General features: G+C 40.8%; 1 protein-coding gene across 4 annotated transcripts in view; it reads right to left on the reverse strand.

Moving 5' to 3' along the window:
* ZFHX3 (zinc finger homeobox 3) overlaps positions 1-14,363 on the reverse strand; it is a 309,679-nt gene that overhangs the window by 40,221 nt on the left and 255,095 nt on the right. For all 4 annotated transcript variants that reach the window (XM_060185225.1, XM_060185227.1, XM_060185224.1 and 1 more), the window contains one exon: positions 12,249-12,356. In XM_060185225.1, the coding sequence (XP_060041208.1) occupies positions 12,249-12,356 (108 nt within the window). The remainder of the gene's footprint in view (positions 1-12,248; positions 12,357-14,363) is intronic.

The raw sequence follows: 14,363 nt of genomic DNA on the forward strand, positions 1-14,363 counted from the left end.
CAGCCAAGCACTTAAAGATCTTTCAAAGAGGAGTCAGGAAACTGGTGTGAAGCTTAGGCAAGACTGATACATCCAGCAGGAGTGGTCTTCACATCACAGCTAAAAGGAAGTCAGGGTTTCTCTACTTCATAGTTGTGGAGTCTAACTGAAAGTCAAGGCCCATGAGGTTAAGAATCTTATGTTCAAATCTATTTTCAGTAACTACAGCTTATGCTATTTCTGTAGATCTCTACTATTTCTGTAGATCTCTAGAGAGTACTTTAGAGAATCACAACCATTTGCTCAAAACGTAGAAGACTATGCCCAGACAGGTACAGCAAGACATACAGTTCTGGGCCAGGAGGAGGTGGTTCACCCTGGAGAGCATGCATGCCCATTACCATGTACAAGGCCCTGGGCTCAAGCTCTGTCACCACAAGGGAGCATGTTGGCATGGGGGATGGGGGTGGGGAGGGTGCTCCATTGGATGGTGAAGCAAAAATGGAAGTTGGATCAGAAACAATAGAATTGCATACACAGGAAGCTCGACCACTGAAGAAAAAAAAAAAAGACTTCTCATTGACTTATAAGACATGTATTTTTGTTTATAGAAAGCATTTCAACGATAATTTGAGTTATACTACAGATGGGTGTAATTGGCACTGGGAGTGGCTAATTGTTTTTATCCTCTAACTCAAGAAATTAAGTCAACACTTTGAAAATCCAGAAGGTCTTAATGTTACTGTTGTTATTTTGCTGTGTAGTAGAGAATTATTATAAGCTCACAGGAAGGTATGAGAATAGTAGAGAGAAGTCCGACTCACCCTTCACCCAAGTGTTAACTCTTTGTCTTTCTCTCTTTTTAAAAAATTTTTATATTTAGTTATTTTTTTCTCTATTGGGGGAATTAATGGTTTATAGTAAATGCTGGATAGGTTGTGAGTTGTGGGGGTAAGGAAGCCTCCTACATTGCTTGTGGGAATGTAAATTGGTCCAATCCCTGTGGAGGGAACTCTTTGCCTCTCTTAACATCAGGGTTTCACTGGCACTTCATGCATGAATGATTCACCCCTCTGGGTGGATTACCTTTTTAATTTTTAAAATAAAGAATGAGAGGAAGAGAGAGACAGAAAAGAGAGGAGGAGAAATATTATAGCACTGCTTCACCACTCATTAAGCTTCCCCTTAGCGTGTGGCTCCCATGTGTAGAACCCTGGTCTTCATGTGTGGTAAAGTGTATGCTGAACCAGGTGAGTTATTTTCCAGGTTCCCAGTATTGACTTTTTCAGTGTTTCAAGAAGGATTTCTAGGTCTGCCATCATTCTGCATTGTGATTCTGTCTCTTTGATCAAACATCTCTCTCCTACTCCTAATCCTGCTACCCACCATTCTAAAGTTTAGCACTTGTGCATCTTCTAGGTACATCTTCCAAGTTTTAGGAAAAATTCAGGACTTCTCTCACTCTGGAGAGACTCAGGACTTGACACCAGGTTAAATGAGAAACAGAGCTTGGATCTCATGCATGTCAGGGGATCATAAGGTTCTCAAACTCAAGCATGAGTCAGAAAGTCCCTGAAGGAATTGTAAAATAAAAAAAAGTCTTGGGTCCCCCTAACAAGAACAGGTCTGATTCAGAATTCGCATATCAAGTATGTTTCCTGATGGAACCACATTTTGAGAACCACTATTAACACCTGAGTTGTCTATAAGTGGTAGGAGCCATATCACTTTGTGGTTGGGCTAGAATTGAATGAGGGGTCCAACATGTGTGGACAGATCTTTCAGTCCTCTTTCAAATCACTTTTGCCTACACTTTGCACTCTCAACATCAATACTCCAGGACAAAAGCCAGGTATGGTCTGAAAGCTAGATGTTTTTCCCACTTGGGTCAAAGGTGAAAGATTATACATATGGCTGTCTCTTAGGGAGTCTGGTCACTCTAAAACAAATGCAGACATATTTTCAAAGGCAGAAATTCCAAAGGAATAACCACTATGAGTTCTGTTAGCAGTGTGACCCAGAATAAAAACAGATTGCCCTTCTTATGGGAATCTCATTGTATTCACTTGTCCTGGAGAACATCTAGGGAAAGAGGGCCAATACATAAAGGTTCTTGCCACTTTGCAGGAGGAAACATCTTTTTAGTGCTGGCATCTGGAGACCACACTAGCCCAGGAAGCATGGAAAGGGTGCAGAGATCTACACTACCCACTGTGTGTGCACCATCTAGCAGCCTGGAAATAGGAAATCCCACCATGCTGTGGGGCCTCTGCTTTCCCAGTAGGCAGCCTGCGGGTGGAGTGGTGGGCCCAGGTTGACTGGTGGCTGCTGTTGCTGCTGGCTCTGCATCTTTGTGGGGAGTGCTAAGTCCTACATCAGAGGAATCAATCTGTTGCACTAATTCCTTGCTGAAATATGCATAAGGCTGCTTAACTACACTGATTTGAGCTCCCAAAAGGCCACCCTGCAATTCAGTTTCAAGATACCTTGCTCCCTCTGAATCGGATTTATGAATGAATCACACAGTCACAACAGACCCACCAGCTACCACCTCATTTAGACAAGCACCAGCTGTCAAGTCTTTAATAACTTCTAGAGACTAAGTTGCCACCAGGAGTCTGGCTTGTGCCAGGAGCCAGGCACCCAAGGGGCCAAGGGTGGATTCCTTATTTTGAGTCATTCTGCTTATCGTTTGCCATTTGCCAGTTCCCCCAGAGTATTCTGTCTTCCCCTGTCATGGCCTCCTGAGCTGAGCTGTGTACTTGTACCATCCTCAGCTGTGGTCACAGTGGGGTCTACATTTATCTCCCCATCCTCTGGCTTAATTACAGGATGGTGGTGACCAGGGACTTGGAGGAAACCAGGAGAAGAGGGGAAGGAAAAACAAAACGAAACAAAACACACACCCCCACACACAAGTGCAAGATGTAGGTTGAAACAAGAGACAAAGTATGTATGTCATTCTGGGACCAGACCGAAGTTAATTAACAGAAGCTCCCCATCAAATCAAACACTAGTTTAACACAAGACTCCCAGATCTGGAAATATAGCCATACCTTTTTAAAAAATCTATTTCAAACCTATATGTCTCAGATTCTTACTAAATTTTAAGAGTGAAATTGAATTTGTAAAAATAAACATATGGGGGCCAGGTGGTGGTGCACCTGGTTAAGTGTACACATTATGGTGCTCAAGGACCCAGGTTCAAGCCACTGGTCCACACCTATAGGGGGAAAGCTTCACAAGTGGTCAAACAAGGCTGTAGGTTTCTCTCTATCTCTCTCCCTCTCTATCACCCCCTTCCCTCTCGATTTCTGGCTGTCTCTATCCAATAAGTAAATAAAGATAACTTAAAAAAACAAACACATAAAATGAGGCATAGTATAGTGACAAAAGCTAAGTACTATACCTAGCTTCTCAGTACTCTTACAAATTGTCTCTTTCTAAAATCCACCCTGTTTTCTTCTTGCTGCCAAGTTCAAATTTGTCAGGAGAATTTGGGATTCTGCATTAAAGAAGAAAAGCATCACTTAGACCCCCTGTAAAGCTGGGAAATAGGAATGACTGACTCCTACTATGATGTGCAGTACTTTGCACAGACATTTGTTGCGGTGGCTTCAATTTTAGAAATATCACTAGGAAATTATACAGATTTATGTGTGGCCACATAGTTATGGAGTGTTACAAGTTTTTTTTTCTTCTCAGGACAAGCACAGACATCCTAAATTTGCCTTTTCTGCATGTCAGTATGGAACAGTCCTAGTAGCCCAAGATTTTGATGTCTAAAACATAAAAGGTAGAGTAACTTGAATGTGAAAGTATTGATAATTATGCTATTTTACCAAATGACTGTTAATGAAACATGCAAACAGTATTAATCACTTGTTAGGTGCAAAATGTTACAAAATTAATGCATGTTAGCTGAAATGGGGGAAATAAGTAGGCAGAGCACAAAAGATTTTTAAGGAAGTGAAAGCATTCTGTATGATATCACAATGCTAGATGTGTCATTATATTTTTGCCCAATCCTTAGAATGTACAGCACAGCAAGAGTGAGCTCTAAGGTGATCATTTCTCAGCCTTTTAGCTAAGGCCAAGTGAAGAGTATGCCCCAAGGGAAACTATGGAGTTTGGGTGATTGTGATGTGTCAGTGTCAGTTCATCTTTGGTAACTGACACCAGTCTGGTGAATGATAATGGGTGAAGCTTTGCATGTGTGAATTCTGGTATTGGGAATCTTTGTATCTCAACTTTGCTGTGACTTAAAACTTTTTTTTTTTTAAAAGTCATCTTTGGAGATGAATGAGTCTTCTTAAGAAGGAAGGAAGGGAGGGAGGGAGGGAGGACAAAGTCAAAATAAAAGCCTACACAGCTACAGAGAACTGACGATTGTGTTTGATCACTAAAGAAACAGGATTTTAAGTCTTCTCTTCCAATTATCACATAAAAGAAAGCTCCTATTTAACTCTTTCTTTCTTTCTTTCTTTCTTTCTTTCTTTCTTTCTTTCTTTCTTTCTCTCTTTCTTTTTCTTCACCAAGGATTTCGTGGGGCTTGGTACCTGCACAGCTCCACCATTCTTGGTGGCAACTTTTCTCCCTTTGTCTTTCTTTTTAATAAAAGGTGACTAACAGTAAGAAGGAGGGGAGTAGCAGCATTGTTCCACTGCTTGTGAAGCTTACCTATTACTGCTTGGGAACCTGGACCTGGAAGCCGGGTCCTTGTGCATGGTAGCGTGTGCGTGCTCTATCCAGAAAGCCACCACTCAACCCCTATTCTTTAGCTTTATAAACTGAAGGGTATATCTATAACCTAGAAGACAAACTGAGGAGTGATCACAAATCTGACATTCTGGAATAACAAAGAGTCTTCATTTTCTAGACTACCAAGGAAAAATAATGTTGGATCCAGGAAGAACATTTGAGCCTAATGAAAGTGAGTGATAGTCCATGAGTAGGGCACTATTATTTATCTTAAAATCACAAACATCAGGGTTTGGGTGGTGGCACACCACCAAGTGTGTACCTTGCCAGGAGTGAGGATCTGGGATCATGCCCCTGATTCCCACCTATAGGAGAAAAATTTTCTGAGTGGTAGAGCAGTGATGCAGATGCCTGTCTTTCTCTCCCTCTCTATTTGAAAGAATGAAAAAAGGAGGGGTGGCTGACAAGGGCAGTGGATACATTGGGCAAGCATTAGCCTTAGTGATAACCTTGGCTGTAAAATAAATAAATAAATAAATAATGAACATGACTCATCTAATGGCTACTATTTTTTTAACTTATACCTTGATGATACTTATTATATTGTGCCATAGCTATGTGATTATGTGATTATATTTGCCATACCTTCTAGAAAGTGAGTTCATTTTTCTATATGCTGTATCTGCCTTTAGTTACCTAACACACACACACACACACACACACACACACACACACACACAGAGCTGCTCAGTTGATATGGTCTCTATTGCTCTTAATATTTTCAAAATAAATTCTCAAAGCTATGACTTTTAAATTACTGGAATTGAGGTGAGTCCCTACACATATATCATACCCTCTATTTTTGTTTCTCAACATAAAAATAGTTCAAATGGTTTTCTTTCAGTTATGAGATAGAATTCTGCTGCCAGTGACTTTAAGGAGCCAAGTTATACTCAAGTGGGGGGATGGGTGGAGGGACAGGTGTCCCCCAGCAAGCTGGCATAACCACTTAGTACTCATCTGTGTGTGAAAACCTGAAACCCAGAACAGTTTTTATTGGCAAGTGTCCAAACCACAAAGGGGCCAGGTCTCCAACTATAAGGACAAATGTACTTTAAGGAGATGTGGAGAAATGGAACCAAATGCTGGAAACACATAGGTTTAAGCCAAAATGATTTCTGTAGAGGTGTGGTAATGAAAAAAAAAATGGCTGCTTTCCAGCCAATAACAGGACGGTAGTATGAGTGGCCCCTCAAAGGCACCCACCCAAGTCTCCAAGGACATTTCTCAGTTTAGGTGTTCTCATCACAGAACTCTGACAGCACAGTGACAGGGTCCTAGTAACCCAGGGGAAGGGGAGATAGTGAGATGCTCTGATGCCCACCAAGAAGTGTGGGCTTGCTACTCTTGTACCTTCATGAGATAGCCTCTAGGACCTGTGTGAACTCTGTCCAAGCTCCTGATCCATGCAATCTCAACTATCCAGAGTAGTGAAAACCCTTCAAAGTTTCCAGCATTTGGACTCTAGGAATCAGTATCCTCCAAGATGGTACAATGAACAAGACTGTATACAGACAGGGATGTGCAGTTCCTCCAGTCATATTTTTTATGACGTGCACCAAGCCCCTCAAGTCAACCTACCGTTTCTCAGATTTTGAAGCTGAGGTCCAGAGACGTAGTGTCATAGAGTTGACCCCGGTGACAGAACCAGGCCTAAAGCTCTTGGCTTCTGACTCCTAGTTACCTACGCCTGTGCAGACACATAATGCATCCTCACAGCATAGATCTTATTTTGCTTATATGGATGCAAATAAAAATTGTAGCCCTCTTTCCATTCTTTGTCAGATTATATTTCAGGAACTAAGTTCCCTCATATTACAGCATCTTTATTTATACAAAGCTGTAAACAACAGGGAGAAGAGGGGAAGGACTGGTAATAGATTTCTACCAGGATGTGCATGTGCCTGACCTGCTCTTTTTTTTTTTTTCCAACCTCAGTAATTAGAAAGGCAGTGGGGTCTGTAAGAACTATTCATATGCAGCAAGAGCCATACACTATACATTTATGTTAAACATGTCAAATCCGATTGAAATCATGTCTGCCAGCACCATATTCTGTAAACACACTTTCCTGCAGCAGTCTCCCAGACCTTGCCAGTCCATTACTACCTCCTTCAAATAGCAGCCTTCCATAGACCCAAATCAGGGACGCTCCACTGCACTAATTGCTCTGTGTTAGGTGAACATCGTGGATTAAAAATAATTAATAAAATAAAATCCCTTCAGGCCATCTCCCTGGTAAAGTAACAATCAAACTATAATTCCAACTCAAAATTTACAAAAATATAAATATGGAGAGCAGTTAGGAATTTCTGAATCATTATCATGTTGTCATTTTTAAGCTGAACCACTGGCCCATTTTTTGGTTTGTTTTCTTACAGCACCAATGCCCCCCTCCCCACCCACCCAGCCCACCCCCTGTCTTCACCCCCTGGTTATTTTCTCTCAAACTAGCTTAGCTAGACCTTGCTTAGTGCTTGGCTTGTTGGGAAACACGGCTGCCTCAGGACTTAAATAACCATCTTGCTATGATTCTTTGCCAAGAGTTCAATTTTTCCCCTAATTATTGGCGATAAAATATCACATTAATTGTATATCACTTAATTGATAGTAATTAATGATTGATTGGATAATCACTGCATTAATTACTGTTCAGCTGCTGACACTGGGGGCTCTTCCATCTAGAACACACACTTTCACATCCATGATGCTAAGGGAGAACAAGGGACCATTTTCACATTTCAAAAGAGGAAACCACAGAGTGGATGGTAGAAATGGCTATGCATTAGGGAAGAGGCTTTGCTTCAGAGAAAACCTTCCTACACCCTCCATTGGCCTATGAGAGTGCTTCACAGGGCTTTGAGTGGATGAGAGCAGTGTTTAGGACATGTTATACTTGGGCCACCACCCATCAAGGTAAGAATCTCATTACTGAAATAGGAAGTCACTTGTCCTCAGGTTAGAGAGGAGGCACCCAAGCTCTGAGAGGCCAACTTGCTTGACCAAAGTTATTTGCTAAGTGGTGGGCTTGCTGGGTACAAATCTAAAGCATTCTTTCTACTTTACCACCCTGCTTTTCAGACTGAACACAACTGATTATTACAAAGCACGTTTGTGGCTGTCAATCCCTCTTATTTTGAAAGTAAAGGAGACTGGTCTGTCACTATTACCCCTTTACAATTTTAGAAACGTGTGCTTCCTATTTTACAAGAGATGAAAACTGATCTCGTGGTTAGACTAAAAAAATTCACCCTGGGAGAGGTGGGTGGAGAACATCCTATTAAGAGCTTCTGCTCTGCCTGAGTGAGAGGAAGTAGCAGAGCCAATATGCAAATCTGAGTCAGTCCAGATGCCTTTAGCAACTTGCTAGAGCCCTCCAGGTCTCAGTCTACATTCTGCAAAATGGTGGGGAGAGGGGTAGCTCCTTATAGCACTTATTTCATACCCTGAACACCAAATGAAATGATGTGTAGAAAACAGTGCTTCCCAACTATTTCACAACTTGGCACACACAGAAAATGATGGCAAAAATCACATAAACAAATGGAGTTGCAACTGACCCAGGATTTAGCAGTCCACAGCCCTACCTGGTTACCCCAAAGGGCAGTGTACCTCTGAGCCATTCATGATGCTGCCTGCTCAGGACAGGTGTGACACATTCTAGTAATACCTGGTGGAGACTCAGAGTGCAATGTAGCCTTAATAACAGCTGGAATGTTTTTATATCCATGATACATTCTTCCAGGGTTAGTTCTGCTCCTTCGGAATATCTACATTTACACTATCCAGTGTGGTAATCGCTAGTCACACATGGCTATTTAGATTTAAAATTGTTAAGAGTCACATACAATTTAAAGTTCAGTTCCTCAGTAGTACTAGCCTTATGTTAAGTACTCAAGAGGCATGTGTGGCCAGGGTTAAGATGCAGAAGATTTCCCTCAGCACAGTAAGTTCCACGGGGAGTGCACTACTTTGTAGAATTATTTGGTAATAATGGGTGCTCCTCAGTTCCCCAGTGGAGAGCATTCCCTGAAGTTAAGGCCTATGAGCTCAGAGAACTTGTGAACATCAGTATCTGAATGTGGTGGGAGTTGGCCACACAGAGTGTGATTCAAAATCAGTGCCATGGTTCAAGTCACTATCTTCTCATCTTGATGCCACTCAAAGTATAAGATCTGACACCTAAATAAAAAAAAAAAACCCAAGTAGATCAGCTACAGACACTAGAGACAAAATCAGACGTCCTAATCCAAGTAAAAATAAATAACTATTTTTTTGTAAAGGTTATCCATTCCTGCAACCACCCTCCCCAAACTACATAATCAATAGTTGAAAAATGACAATTATCCAGACCCATTTGAAATATTATTAATCTGCATCGTGAGCAGCTGCTAATCAACAGCACAAATTGTGAAATCACTATTTATTTGCCAGGAGGAAGCACTTCCCATCACATTTAATCAGACAGGAACAGCTCAATTTAGGGAGTGAATGGAACACACACAGATATTTTTATATAAAACACTACGGATCCAAAAGAAAGATCAGAAGAGGTTGCTGGCACCTATATTGATTTCAAGATCAAATTGGCCCAAGTACCTTAACAAAGCCTGTCATTACACACTCAGGCAATATAGAAAAAATTATGCTCCAGGTCAAAAGAGGATCCTTTGCAGGAGTCAGTAAAGAATTTTCCTTTCTCCCTTTACTACTGTGAAACTAGCAAAGTGTATCCCTGAGTTATTCATTCATTCATTCCCCTCTACGTCCCTCCCGCTCTCTCTCCCTCCCTTAGAGATAAAGTGTGCACAGTTGCTTGAAAAAATGAATGAGAAAGTGAAGACTTATTGAAAACACACCCCCCTGCTTTGTATATTAACACCATTCCCACCACCAAAGGTCTGTCTCCCTCTCCTCCCTCCCCCCTTGAAGTTGAACATCTACTTGAACACTTGCATTTATGGTGCCCATTTTTTGGTTGAGGCTTGTGATGACCTACCAAGTTTATCTGCACTGTGGAGATAAATTCCAAATGAATTATAAACACTGAACTGCTATTAACAAAGCTCGCCCTACAGTGACTGAAAGGATTAGAAAAGCACATACAAAGAACCTGGCACACAGTGGGGGCTTTGCAAACTGACAGTCACTTTTGTTTTCTTAGTTCTCTTAGAGTAGCCAAAAGAATGCAGAGAATATATGAACCAAATGTCATTTGCAAAGTCCTACTATACCCTCATAGGTAGTTTCCCCTCTGTCTAAAAATCCCCATAAGCTACATGCTATCTAGGATTTTTTTTTTTTTACATTAAAAGGGGAGAACCCAGAGAGAAACTGATACTAGCTGTCCTCATTTTCATTAACTACATTATTAAAAACAAAACCTAATATACATCTGTCTGAGGGAATTGAGGCACAGAGAGACTAAGGTACCTTGAGCAAGGTCACATAGCTCCTTCCTAGGTGGCAGAGTTAGAATCAGGAACCAGGCATGCAAATCAGGAAAACACACACAGATGACCTGGAAAGTGACTCACTCTTCAGATGGCATTTATGAACATTCTCCTCCAGATAATGGACACACCTATGTTGCATTACTATTTGCAAAAAATCCTATCTTATTACAGCAAAACTGGGATTTTTTTTTTTTTTTTTTACTTAATAATAATTGACAAGACCATAGGGTAAGAGTGGTACAATTCTGCACTTTTTTTTTTTTTTTAAAGATAGGTGCAGAGGGAGAAAGTGAAAGAGACCATAGCACCAAAGCTTCCTTTAATGCAATGGAGGCCGGGATCTTGAACCTGAGTCATGCACATGGCAAAGCATTATTCAAGTGGACAATCTGCCATCCTCAAACTAGCTTTCAGCCCATGCAAAGAAACAGAATCACGCTCACCCCGCCCCCACCCTGTGCCTTTAGCAGAGATGTTCTTCCCCCTACTCTCTGGTCCTACCTTCTAAATCTTCCTAGGAAGCTTGACCCCATACGTCTCAGCACTATCTCCAGGCCTCTGGTAGCACAAAGTCCAGTTTAAAGGCAGAGGACAAGTCATCTGGACAGAAAAATCCACCCAATGTATCTGTCTGTACATTCTGCTGAAGTAACACCCTGTCTAACTCCAAGGAAACACTAAAAAGAGTGGCTCATCACCCATGTTGCTGTATCCCTCCCTATATTTGGAAACTGTTGTGCTGCTTTTCCAATTTCTTCTTTCTAGGCTGAATAGCCCCAATTTCTTCAGCCTCTTCTCAAAGGCAGTATTTCTCAGCCTTCAGTCATTTTCATTGCTCTCCTCTGGCCTCTCTCCAAGATTCTGTATCTTGTTTAAATAGTGAAGGCCGACACTGAGCATGATTTAAGAACAGCCGTGCCTGGAAAAGCCACAAAGACCCAGCCAATAAGGACTCCAGAAGGTAAATATTTTTTCAAAAAATATCAAGTATTATAATATTAACAATGGAAAGCAGCAAGAATTGGGTTGACCAAATAAAATAACTTCTGTTGCTTGTCACATCATTTCCTCTAATTATTGTGGTAGTTTCTGAAAGACTTGTCTGTCCCAATAAGCCTTCTCAGAAATGACTTCTTACCTCCTCAAAACAAAAACCGAAGCATTTTTTTTTCCCTTTACCTCAATTCTTTCTTCCCTTGATTTATAGAAAAAAAAAAAAAAAAGCCTGTCATTCTGAGATGGCTGTTCCTCTTCTCCCAACACCAGCTCTTTTAGAAGTAGTACTTTACTAACATCTCCATTTTTTTTTTTCTGCACTGGGTAAGACTGTTTTGGCTGCACTGCCTGTCTTCTTTTCATGGGGATTTCAGCATTTGAACTTTTGGAGATGTGGCTGGACAGGAAGGATGTACAGGACCAGTGCTACCTGCCCAGTCCTCCATGCAGGACAAAGCCCACATTGTACTGTTGTATCTGTAAAGACTCTAGGTGACCTGATCAGGTGGGATGAAGGACATGACTTTTAACAGTGAATCATTCAGGAAGGAGGCTGCTAAAAGTGTGACTGAAAAGATAAGGAAATCCTAAGTAGACACCCAAATATTTGACTGTTCAATAAACAAACGGGCTTTGGGGCTATTCTAGAAAAATTTTAAAAAAAATCATTTGATATAACATACCATACCATACCATGAAGGAGAATGAATGTGACCCCTCAAAAAACCAAAAACAAAGACCTCTTCCCTATCTGTACAGAGCCAATGTAGTTATGGGTAGACCGTTAACAAAAACAAACAAACAAACAAAAGATAGAGAAACTGAAGGCAGAGGGACAAAGAATGTGAAAGACAGAAGAGCACCAAAGCTTCCTTCAATGCAGTGGGGGGCCAAGCTCAAATCTGGGCCACACACCTGGCAAAGCAGTACACCTATGCAAATGAGCTATTGTTCTGGTCTCATTATAGGTGGGCTTATGTGCCTCTGTTCCCTGACTTGTTAGGGTCACGCTCCCAGGCGAGAAGCCTTGGGGACTCAAGGGTGGCCTCACACTACCTGTCCACTTGCTCTGGTCCTTCTCGCCCCCACTCTCTTGGTCTTTAGCAAGCTCTTCTGGATCAGCAGCCGTTTCACTAGGCCCTTCAACATCTTCAATGGCTTCTTCTGAAATAGAAAGAAAACAAAATATCAAGGATTAAAAGTAGACAACAGATGAAGGACTCTTGGCTCCTGCTCCTCAGAATTGCCAACCACAAAGCACTGATGCCAGTGACTTCCCTGTTCTCTTGCCAGTGGCCCCTGAAAAGACTGCCTGCATGATGGACAAGCCAAGGTCTGGGTGAGTAGTGGCACTTTCATTTCCTGCCTGATGACACAAGGCTGTAAGCGGTGTAGGCATTTCCACATGAATTCTGAATGCCTCACTTGAGCTTTTCTTAATGAAAAGCCAATGTTTTTGAAGAGTAACTCCACTGAATTCCTGAAGTAGCTGCATGCAAGTCTTTTATATTTGGGGGAAAAGAGAGAGAGAGAGACATGTTTGCTTCTTGCTGAGCTCCAGTCTCAGGGCATCCTGGCATTGAACTAAAGTAGATCCAGTCATCAAGCCTTTGTAAGTCTGACAGTGCCATATGGGGGTGGGGGGTGGGGGGCTTAATGGTCTTTCACATTCTGAAGAGCAGAAGTTATCAAAGTTTCATCAATGCGAAGGAGCTCTAAAAACCAAATGACATCCTGTGGCATGATCCAAGAAGATATATTTATAAAGTAAGGGTAACAATAGGCAATAGAATCATGCTTTCCTTTTGAAGTAATTGCATTCTTTGCCTACCATTGGTTTATTTACTTTTAGATTTGGAAAAAAAATGTTTCTCCTCAAGCTACGGCCTTGTACATGTGTGATTTCACTGCTCCTGGACCCACTTCTTTCAGATACACACACACACACACACACACACACACACACACACACACACACACACACACACACATGCTGGGGAAGACTGTAGTATGGGAGCTCACCCTGGTCATGCAGTGCCACGATTTAATTCTGGCCATGATTGTCTGATCATTAGCCAAAACATTCTGTACACCTATGTTCATAGTGGCACAATTTGTAATAACCCAAACCTGGAAGCCATGCAGGTGTTTAACAACATGAGTGGTTAATAAAGCTTATATATCACTGTTTTATATATTTATATATAAAAATATGTGCTGTTTTATATATAATATACAATACATAACCTATTACATTATATACATATATATTAATTACTCAGCTGTTAAGAATGAGGAAGTCACCTTCTTTACCTCATCTTGGATGAAGCTTGAAGGAATCATGTTAAGTGAGACAAGACAGAAAGAAAAGGATGAATATGGGATGATTTCACTCATAGAGAGAAGTTTAAAAATAAGAACAGAAAGGAGAAACACAAAGTAAAACTTGGACTGGGTTAGTATACTGTACCAAAACAAAGGACACCATGGAAAGAGGGCAGAGAGGGAACAGAGATTAAAAGGAAAAAAAGTAGGATATTGCTGATTTCCTGGACTGGCAAAATAGTTCACTTGGAGAGTTTACTGCTTTGCCATGTGGATATCTAGCCACCACCACACTGAAGGAAGCTTTGGTGCTGTAGTCTTTTCCCCCTCTCTCCTTCTCTGTCTCTATCTTTAAAAAAAAATGCTGTGTATTTTCATTTCTAAGAGATGTTCACACATATGTGCCTTTCTTGTTTCACAACGTTGTAAAAGTTATCAAGTCTCATCCCATCCTTTTTTTTTGAACAGAAAAATCAGGAAACTTTGATTTGAAGTCATAAATACAACTCCACATTGATATTATGACTATATTAGTAGCAAACACACACACACACACACACACACACACACGTGTTAGGAGATTATTAACAAGCAAGTTACATATAACATCACCACCAAAAAAAGTATGTCCAGACAAGTTTTAAACTTTGGTTAAACTTAGTTTTAAACTTTGGCTAAACTTAGTTTTAAACTTTTTTAAAACTTTGTTTAAACTTAGTTTTAAACTTTGGCTAAAGTTGTTCAATGTTGTAATTATAAAAATCTATTTCTAAATGGTGATATAGATGGTCAAATCAATATTTAAATTGGTTCTACCTGAATTAGCTAGGTTTCTTAAAAAAGGAC

Source organism: Erinaceus europaeus, chromosome 2 (assembly GCF_950295315.1).
Source record: "Erinaceus europaeus chromosome 2, mEriEur2.1, whole genome shotgun sequence".
NCBI lineage: Eukaryota > Metazoa > Chordata > Mammalia > Eulipotyphla > Erinaceidae > Erinaceus > Erinaceus europaeus.